The sequence below is a fragment of the Branchiostoma belcheri genome, unplaced genomic scaffold (genome assembly GCF_001625305.1).
Source record: "Branchiostoma belcheri isolate BF01 breed outbred unplaced genomic scaffold, Haploidv18h27 scaffold107, whole genome shotgun sequence".
Lineage (NCBI taxonomy): Eukaryota > Metazoa > Chordata > Leptocardii > Amphioxiformes > Branchiostomatidae > Branchiostoma > Branchiostoma belcheri.
The window spans coordinates 64581-74807 of record NW_017802458.1 but is presented as its reverse complement, the minus strand read 5'-3'; the positions used below and the strand labels follow the sequence as shown (position 1 = coordinate 74807).

The following is a 10227-nucleotide window of genomic DNA, read 5'->3' as shown; positions in this document are numbered from 1 at the left end:
TCTAGCGGGAACCAATCAGAGGGCTGCTGAATAATTTGAATAATTTATCAAGGCCCACGGACGCGGTTCTTTCACTTGTAAAGTAGCCAATTACCACCGAGCCGGTGGCACACGATGGGCGAAAACATGTATTTCACACCCATTGTACGTCGACATAAAGCGCTTATACATTACAAACAGAATTTTCGTAGGACTGCCACTACTTTAGTTTGCAGCATGTGTATTGAGAACGAGTATCTTCATAATTCTGCTGGCTGTTTGTAGAAGAACGGCACAATAAAACAGTTTTCAATACCAACACGACTTAGCAGATAACACGTAATGAAGCCCACTTTTTACGCAGATTGTAGCACTACGTAATGTTACACAAACTAACAGTAGATGTTCTAAGGAATTCACAGAAATGACAATGATAGATAATGTAACGCATATACATTATACAGCACAAAATGAAGAGTAACAGTAATGTAGTCGTCTTTGGCCGGGTATGGCAAGTTATAGTACGTACATGTATCGGTTCAATCTTTAACGGGTAAGTTGACAGCAACAAGCAAGATGCATAGGTTCTATTACTTTTGTAGCTCACTTGCGTCTAGATTTGGGACGAACCCATGTTACTTTTTAGTGGTTACTTCGACAGCCTTTCCGCTGACGCAAACATACTAGTTTGAGGTTCCACAGTTCTTACAACGTTAACGCTTGAAGTTGCTGTGATGTTCTCCGAGTTTGTTGGTCTGGTGATGTTGTCTTTGTTGGCTTGTTGTCTGTCATTTCCCTCCATTTTTATGTTTGGCGGCCCGTCTTCGATGGGTTGGGTTTGGTTCACAAATCTCGGCTTCGCTCAGATCCGTTCCTTCCCGTACGTAGTGGTCGCTCCATTAGCGCTGGTGCAGCCCCATTTGAATGTGTAAAACTTAATGTCTACAGTCCCGTTTTGATTCGTTCATCAAAGTAGATTTTACTAAGGTATGACTTTACTAACTGATTGTGGAAGTACTACTTAGTACTGATGTAAACAAGAAACAATATACGCGCTCTGGTTGAGTTCATTGCATTTACATGAAACAAGGTGCTAATAGCCGCTAGTCGGTGACGCGTCAGCAGCCCTATGATTGGTCCCCGCTAGAAATCTACTGGATGTCATATAGTGTACACGGGGGGGGGGGGTGTCCCGACATTGCTCTACGCTAAATTTTGAGAGCCAGCTACGTATTACGATAAATTCCGGGTAGCTACATTGCATTACCTAGAATTAAAATTATGCTCTAGATCCACGCAAAATGCGCCAATTACACTGTGCTGAATTAGAGAGGTCCGTCTAAATAATAAGCTCTACAAAATAAAGGGCACACTCTTGGTCGATTACGCTCTACAAAACTGCAGCTCAGAAGAGAACATTTAAATAGCCTGATGTCTTCAAGTACATGTACCAGAGTTATCAACCAAGGATTGAGGTGTTCAAGAGTTCATTCTTTCCCAGATGCAGCCCCCCCCCCCTAGAACTATCACAGAACTCGCTGTCACCAAGTACAGTAGGGGCATTGTCATTAGATGCCTAAGCTTTAAACAATGTCTAGAGTTACTACATTGTAGTAGAATTGTTCAAGGGTTAGGTGTAACAAGTCGTTCGGTGTGATGTAGCCAGCTGCCGCCGCGCCACGTGCCTGCGAAGCTGGTGTGTTACGCTGAAGGGCAGTTATACTGGATATACTGATACAAATACGGAAACGGGCATGCGGGCCCCCTACCATGATCATAACATGTGGCCTGCACACAAAAGTGCACCCAACAGCGCAACGTCATTGCAGTAAGTGGCCTGTCATCTTATACAGCTAACAAGGCAAGCAGCCTTCAACCAACCACAACTTGTTATCAACACGTTACCATGACAACGCACGTTTCAGGTTCAACAGACCCAACTTGTCACATCAATTATTATTAATAAAGACAACCAAATATGTAGTGAATGTCCCTTGGCCTTGTTAACACTTAATACTTAATTAGTAAACAAAACACCAACAGCGAACGTCAAGGATAAAATTTAAATTTTGTAACGGTCAAGTTTTGAAGATAACTGTCAAACACACCTGGCATGATTGGGCACTTTCGCTTGAGTCCCGTACGAGAAAAAGGAAGGAGGGGAGGTGGAACACACACGCACACACCGCGCTAGCTGGCTACTTCTAACGATCTACTGACTAGCAAAATTATAGGCGGCGCTAGGTTGACATTTTTACGATATTTTTGCTAGCGTAGCGCATTTTTCCAGAAATTCGACTCCGTGCTTTCACTCGCGTTCTGAAGCCCACCCAGGCAAAAATATGCCGGGTTAAGCGAAGACCAGCATAACACAATATCGTATGTACAAGCAAAACGTCCATAACGAACTAAATATAACCATATTAATAACTCACGCAGTCGATCAGTTACAAAAACATCACCAAGACAGCTGTTTCCATCAGTCTGGCAAAACCGGAAGTGACGTATAGATGTTTCGGAAGTGACGTCAGGAAATATTTAACCTCTGACCTTACAGCTAGTATTTACCCACAATGCACAGCGCCGTCGGGAAAAAAATTCACGAGTTGCACATTCCCAGGATCCTTTGCGCCCAGGGTAGGTCACGTGGGCGTCAGGGTAGGGAAAGGTCTCGGTAAACCACGTGACTCATCCTCGGCTCTGGTCGGAAGAAGGTGCCCTAAGCGATATCTGGCCGATAGTAGGCTGGGAGCATTCACATTTTCACGTAGTGTGTTGAATCAACCCTATCCTATCCCATACCGATAGTCATGGAGCAAAAATTCAATGCCGCTTTGCCGTACGAACGCCGTGAAAAACTACGTACCTCCCTCCGCCGGCAGTGGTGTCAGTCATTTTTGAAATTTCCGAGCGCTCGCGAACACTTCCGACTTCTTCCGACCAGAGCCGAGGATGAGTCACGTGGTTTACCGCGACCTTTCCCTACCCTGACGCCCACGTGACCTACCCTGGGCGCAAAGGATCCTGGGAATGTGCAACTCGTGAATGAAGTCATGACCAGTGACACCATAATTTTTCTGTCAAGTTGTTGTCCTGTTTTCTGCCTAATTTTGGAGATCTAATATTAGATCGTCCGACGACAACAGGGGCAAGGGGTGTGTACATGTGCTGACCAAGGTTAGAGCATCTTCCTTATGCAAATCATGTCTTATATTTCACGTTATGGCACCAAGACTTATGATATGATTGTTACGTCAGCGCTAAGTTTGTCATGTCTCAACTTGAGTCTAGCTGACCTTCAAATTATGATTCATCTACTAAATATGTTATGTTTGTCCTTGTTCTAAATATGTGAATCAGTTGTTCTTCAGACAAACATAATTTCATTTATTATCTGAGCTTTCTATTCTATGCAAGTGTTTCTCTTACTTATGCTGTATGCATTATCAGTTCCTGCGGAAGTAAAAAAATTATGCAAACATATTTTGTTATGTTCACAAAGATTGGGCCAATGTCATATAGAATTATTGGGTGAAGCAAGGATTTTTAACGTCATTGAGTGAAGCTCCAAAGACAGTTGGTGACCGTGTGGCCCATATATTCATATATTTTTGGCTCAATGTACGTCTTCAACATGAGACTGTTTGCCAAATATAGTAACAACATGATGACATCAGCAAGTCCAGTTTCACATATGATATGTTCTCATTCAATGTTGGTGCAAGCAGATACTGAGATAGGGATAGGTTTAAAATTTTAAAGGTTAATCAAACCCCCATAATTTTTTTATGTACATGTATCATATATTCTGACAGATGTTTACTGAAGAAAAACATTATTGTTTTTGCTCTGTTTCCTCTTCTTCTTCTCCAAACAAATAAGGTCAATGACCTGAACCAGACGTCTGTCACCATGGTAACTAGTGTTGGGTTACATCATGTTGCAGTTTTATAGCAGGAGGGATTTAGACTCCTGTCTAGACCATATATATGAATGTGTTTGAGTAAGAATTAACAGAGCAGACCATATGGGAAGGTAAACATTATGCATTTCCTTTGCAAACATTACCTTTCTAGTTCTTTTTCCATCTTCATAGATAAAATATAGACTTCGGGTTTTCAATGTTCACACTGTTGTTAACAGTTTGACTTCTAAATCTGACATAGATTTACAAGGGAAATGATCTTCCTTCAAAGTGTAATTCTGCCTAGCAAGCAAATAAGAATTAAAAGCCTTGAATACTAGTAGCAAATTTATAGGGTTTATTTTATGTAATTACACATACATTTGTTGACTATCCGACTTTTGATTGACCAACAGAGTACAGATGTGTTTTTTTTGGTAGAAACTAGCTAGTTGGCACCAATTAATTGTTGCTTTTGCACACAATAAACCTTGGTTAAAGCTGCCCTTGCTTCTGTCATGACGTACACACATATACTCACTCATTCATACACATACAGAAATACAAAATGACATGCATTCACACACACACACTTACATTCATACACATACAGAAATACACATGCGTGCACACACACACACATACACTAATTTATACACAATTACAGAAATACACATGCATGCACACACACCTATACACTTATACACATACAGAAATATGCATACATGCACACACACATATACACTCGTACACATACAGAAATACACATGCACACACACACACATACACTCAATGTAGTCATACACATAGAAATACACATGCATGAACACACACACATACACTCATACACATACAGAAATACAAATATATGCACACACACACACATACACTCATACACAATCATACAGAAATACACTTTCATGCATGCACACACATACACTCTGACTCATACACATACAGAAATACTACTAGTATATGCATGCACACACACATACATGTACACATACAGAAAATCAAATACACATGCATGCACATTGCACACATGCACATACACTTACACACACATGAACACACAATGACATATGCACACACATCACACTTTCAGGCACATATGGTACGTCTGCTTGTTTATTAGATAAGGCACTACTTTCTACATTCCAAGCAACTGCGTCTAAAAAAGACTACTTTCTTCTCTCTTGGTTTTTACGCTGATACTATCTAACCCATGCATGCCCTGTGGCTTCCAGGTAGCTATGGAACATGCAGAGGCAACTGACGGACATGCAGAACAACCAACCAATCAGGTCACAGGAAACGTAGAGGCTTCTGCCCTTGCACAGGAGGACTGTCAAATGGACCAATCACATGACAGTATAGCTTGCAATCAACCAATAGCTGGTGTGACCAATCATAACAAAGTAATGCCAGCAGATGGAGGCAAAGCTGACCAATCAGAGGGCAGTGATGCAGGAGCCCTAGCTGCAATGTTACAGGCTCATGCTGACCTGCTATTGGCCAATGCGTACGAGCTACGGGAAGATGGAGTGATGTGTGATGTTGTGCTCAGTGCAGATGGCCAAACACTACATGCTCATAAACCCATCTTAATTTCAAGTAGTCTCTACTTCAAAGAAAAGCTAGACAGTACAGAAATTAAAACCCTAGAAGTTGATATCCTTCCCTTTGAAAAACTGCAAGTAATGGTGGATCTGTTGTATGGTCGAGTTTTACCGAATACAAACCTGTCGAACAGCGAAGTGTACAAGATGATCAAGAATCTGGGGATCCTTTGCGGGAATGGGATCACGACTCGGCGCGACTTCGGGCGTTGCTTGCAGTTGCACCACGCGGAACCGCTGCTTCAAGGTCTGAGCGAACTCCGAGACAAAGAGAAGTACACAGACTTCACCATCAATACTGACTGCGGCAGCATCAAAGTTCACAAACTGGTTGTAGCCAGTTGCAGCGATTACTTCAAGGCCATGTTCACATCAGGAATGAAAGAAGCCACCATGGATCACATCGACCTCTCTGGGGTCAACGGCGAAGGGTTACGGTCGCTGATTGATTTCATGTACACTGGGAAGATGGACCTATCTGGTGAGAAAGCCCTCCGACAGTTAGAACTAGCCACTTACCTACAGGCTGTATCTGCCATAGATCTCTGCTGCAATTCTTTCATCCAGTCTCTGAACCTGAAGAACTGTATGGAAATGCAGCAAATTGCCATGGAGTATTGTTCTCCAAGGTTAGAAGCTGCCTTCTGTGACTTAATTGCTAGGAACTTCAAGGCATTCACCAGTTCTGCAGATTTCCACAAGCTTACAGTGGGGCAGATGGAAACCATCCTTAGTAGTAGTTCTTTGCGGGTGGATCATGAAGGCCAGGTGCTTTTTGCCGCGTGCAAATGGCTGCGTTACGAGTACGAAGGTTCTCGGATGCAGCACGCTCTACGACTGATGAAGAGGGTTCGATTCCCGATCATGAGTAACCGACAGTTGATGATCGCCGGGGAGGGACCCGCACGAGCTATCTTCGACAAAGTGCCGGATTGTTTCAGCCTCGCTGAAGCTGGAGTCAAGTACAACGAAGAGATCTCTCGTCAACCTCTTGTCAGGTCGCAGGAAACAAGCATACGCTCGGACTTCAAGACGGTAGTTGTCTTCGGCGGTTCCCAAGAAAGCAACCAAACTGCCAACGTGTATTATCTGTACCCGCCAACGAAAGAGTGGAAACGGCTTGGGAAGGTCCAACTGCCACAAGCGGTAAGCTACCACAGCTGTGCTGTTATTAATAACTTTGTCTACATCGCAGGAGGAGAATCCAACGCTGTGTTCGGCTACCACTCCGCCATGAGTTCAGTATGGCGGTTTATGCCTAACTGGCAGGATGGCCGCCACGGCCGCTGGTACCGCGCCGCCGACATGCGCGAGAATCGGACCGACTTCTACCTGGCAGCAACCAATGATCGCTTGTACGCGGTGGCGGGTAGAAACGGCAACCACGAGCTGTCTTCGGTGGAGGTTTACGATCCCGAAACGAACACGTGGGACTTTGAGGTGAGCCAGCTGGAGAGTCCCGTATACGGACATGCAGGGGTCGTTCACGATGGCGTGATCTACGTATGCGGCGGTGGATTCATGAATGAGTATCGGGCAGACTTGTGGTGTATGAACCCCCACAGCACGCAGGGGTGGTCCCAGAAAGCATCCATGCGGCGTCCTCGTGCCTTTCACCACATGTCAGCCGTCGGAGACTGCCTGTACGCCATGGGAGGGTACCAGAACTCAACAGGGGAAGACATCGCCTTCTACATGCACTTTGCCGTGGCGGATGTCTTTGATGTGGAGTGTTACAACATCCGCACGGGCCAGTGGACTTCTGTGCAATCTCTGGTAGCACCACAAACCGGAGGTGCCAGCATCACATACAATGGTAGGTTCCACATTTGTCATTTTAGCAATGGGCTTATAATTAGAGGTGGCAGCATTTTTGGCGATGCCTCAGGGGCAGTGCCAAATTGCTTTAGCCTCAGTACATACAACCTCAATGAGGTGACACTGGATGTACTAGTATACTGTCTCCAAAAGTTCCTATCATGCATGATGAAGTATTTCTTACATTATTACTACATGTGTATTACCATTGCTCAGACTATATTGCAATAATAATAATGCGTTTTCAGTCAGTGTGTTCAATGCACCCTATTAGTTTTTATGTATACCGAAGGAAAACATATTGTTTTTGCTGTTTCCTCTTCTTCTCCCAACCAATAAGGTCAATGACCTGAAACAGAGGTCTGTCACCATGGTAACTAGTGTTGGTTTACATCATGTTGCAATTTTATAGCAGGAGGGATTTAGACTCCTGTCACCATATATATGAATGTGTTTGAGTAAGAATTAACAGAGCAGACCATATGCAAAGTTTCCTCTTCTCCAAACAAATAAGGTCAATGACCTGGGCCAGACGTCTATCACCATGGTAACTAGTGTTGGGTTACATCATGTTGCAATTTTATAGCAGGAGGGATTTAGACTCCTGTAACCATATATATGAATGTGTTTGAGTAGGATTTAACAGAGCAGACAATATGGGAAGGTAAACATATGCATTTACTTTGCAAATGTTACCTTTGTAGTCAAGTTTTTCAAACTTGCTTTGTAAGTTTGCATCAGTGTCAGTGTAAACTTACAGCAAACTGGAATGTTCCATTTTTTTAGGGGAGATCTACCTGCTGGGTGGTTGGTCCTTCAGCGTCGAGCCTTACTGTACCCTTTCAGACGTCCACACCTACAACCCCACGCGGAACAGCTGGCAACGTTTCACCCAACTCCCCGAGAAACTGGGCGGGTCAGGGTGTTGCGTCATCACCCTCCCACAATCCTTTGGGAGGTGCATGTGTGAAGAAGAGGAAGAGGAGTGCTACATCCACCCTCCAACCAATCACAGACAAGCTGGTGATGATGATGATGATGATAGCAATGATGATGATGATGAAGAGGAAGATAATGTTGAAGAAACAGATCAAGAAGTGCTTGTATAATTTGTTGAGAAGAAATTTGTTTTCTCTTAAAACATTTGATACCGACTAAAATCAAAGCTTAAAAGTAAAGAACATCAACTTTATATGATTAAGCTTAATATGATTACATGTATGAATACCTTTTAATACGTTTACCGAAGGAAAACACATTGTTTTTGCTCTGTTTCTTCTTCCGTTCCAAACACTGACCTGTGACCTGGTCAATGACCTGAACCAGACCATCTGTCACCATGGTAACTGGTGTTGGGTTACATCATGTTGCAATTTTATAGTAGGAGGGATTTACACTCCTTTCTGACCATATATATGAACGTGTTTGAGTAAGAATTAACAGAGCAGACCATATGTGAAGGTAAACATTATGCATTTGCTTTGCAAATGTTACCTTTCTACTTCTAGTTTGCATTTTGCATTCCTGCATAATGGAATTTATGATGAAAGGGAATGAGATTATTGAAAATTGTACCTTTAATAGGGCTTCTGGAAATATCATACAGAAAAAAGGACTTGCAGTATCACGTTAATAACAAAACTAATGAAAAAGATCACTTTCAAATTTGTTGTTAATAAGTTTATATTTTGTACATTTTTTTTGTTTTTCATCACATTAAGTTTGGGTGCAGTTCCTTGTTGCAGTTACTAGAAATTCTAAGTTCCCGGTGACATTTATACGAAGTAGATGATAGACAAATTTTTTTTTTAATCAGGAATGTATAAGTAAGGTGATAGCAGCAGTATTGTATATATTAATTGTCAACGGAAAAGCAAGAATGCTGCATATGAAAATTATTGAAAAGGCACGTTATAAGACAGGCCTTTAAACAAATACTGTAACAAATGAATAGCATGAAATTGCAAGGATTTGTATGAAAACCTTTTGAAAATTTGTACTATTCACCAAAGATAAATTCTAGGCTTTACAATTCTATAAATAGTTTTGGAAAGATAGGCACATTTTAAATGATTTTTGACATAATTTGGATCCACATTTAGCTTTAGCTATTCTTCCTGTGGTCCCCATATTACTATTTAATACAGAAAATCACAAAAGAGACTGGGTGACCACAAAATAACAACCATAACTTTACAAACAGAGATAAATAAATACATGAAAGTATATTACTATACTTAGGCCACAACAAGTAGATTTTACGGATGACATTCTCTGCAGACTAAATCTAATGCGATAGGGCAGAAAAAAAAAGGCAGGCAAAAAAACAAGATTCTTTACTTTTCAAATTATGTGGTCTTAAGCCTTGTTAAACGGGAAAAATGATATCACAACCAAACAGATTTTTTATTATTGTATTTAACAATCATTGTAGATGTATAAAGACCTCAGTCATCTAGAAATTGTAGCAAATCAAACGCGAACCATTGTGCCTCAAGTTTGCTGTATCCCTGACGGTCTCCAGACAGATAGGCATTTACAACATATTTGCCCATTTTTGGCATGTTGATCACTGTTAAAGGGCAAAAAAAATTTTTTTCCCAAAATCAGGCAAAAATTAATGACTGTGCTGATGTCATCCAGAAAAATTTCTTGTTGCGGCCTCAATTGAAAATTCTTGGCAGTATATATTTACTTATTCATTATGTTTGAAACAAATTGTGAATTTTACCCCCATTCAGTGCCTGCAATTTGGTGGCTGGTGTTAGGGGGAGCTGCTATTTAACAAATTATGGTTTGATACAATTTACAATATCTCATGTTTAATTCATGTAACTTGTACTTTAAGCTACTGGAAGGCAGTTCTACTGTGTTTAAACAGTGAAGATGGCACTTATTACACATAAT

General features: G+C 41.7%; 2 protein-coding genes across 3 annotated transcripts in view; one reads left to right on the top strand and one right to left on the bottom strand.

The window, feature by feature from the left end:
* Positions 1-2458, bottom strand: part of LOC109479975 (kelch-like protein 9) — a 16366-nt gene extending 13908 nt beyond the window's left edge. The window contains exon 1 of one of the 2 annotated variants that reach the window (XM_019782067.1): positions 2415-2458. Coding sequence is in view for 1 of the 2 variants with exons in the window: in XM_019782059.1 (XP_019637618.1) it covers positions 2088-2094 (7 nt within the window). In the remaining variant the exon portion in view is untranslated. Of the gene's footprint in view, positions 1-2087; positions 2327-2414 lie in introns of those variants that run through there. The other variant, XM_019782059.1, reaches the window with a different exon arrangement.
* A 571-nt stretch (positions 2459-3029) lies between these two features.
* On the top strand, positions 3030-8615 carry LOC109480009 (kelch-like protein 13). Its single transcript, XM_019782136.1, has 3 exons — positions 3030-3156; positions 5131-7318; positions 8107-8615. Exons 2-3 carry the CDS (start codon positions 5137-5139, stop codon positions 8427-8429), a joined length of 2505 nt encoding a protein of 834 aa, XP_019637695.1. The 5' UTR covers positions 3030-3156; positions 5131-5136; the 3' UTR covers positions 8430-8615.
* The last annotated feature ends 1612 nt before the right edge of the window (positions 8616-10227 follow it).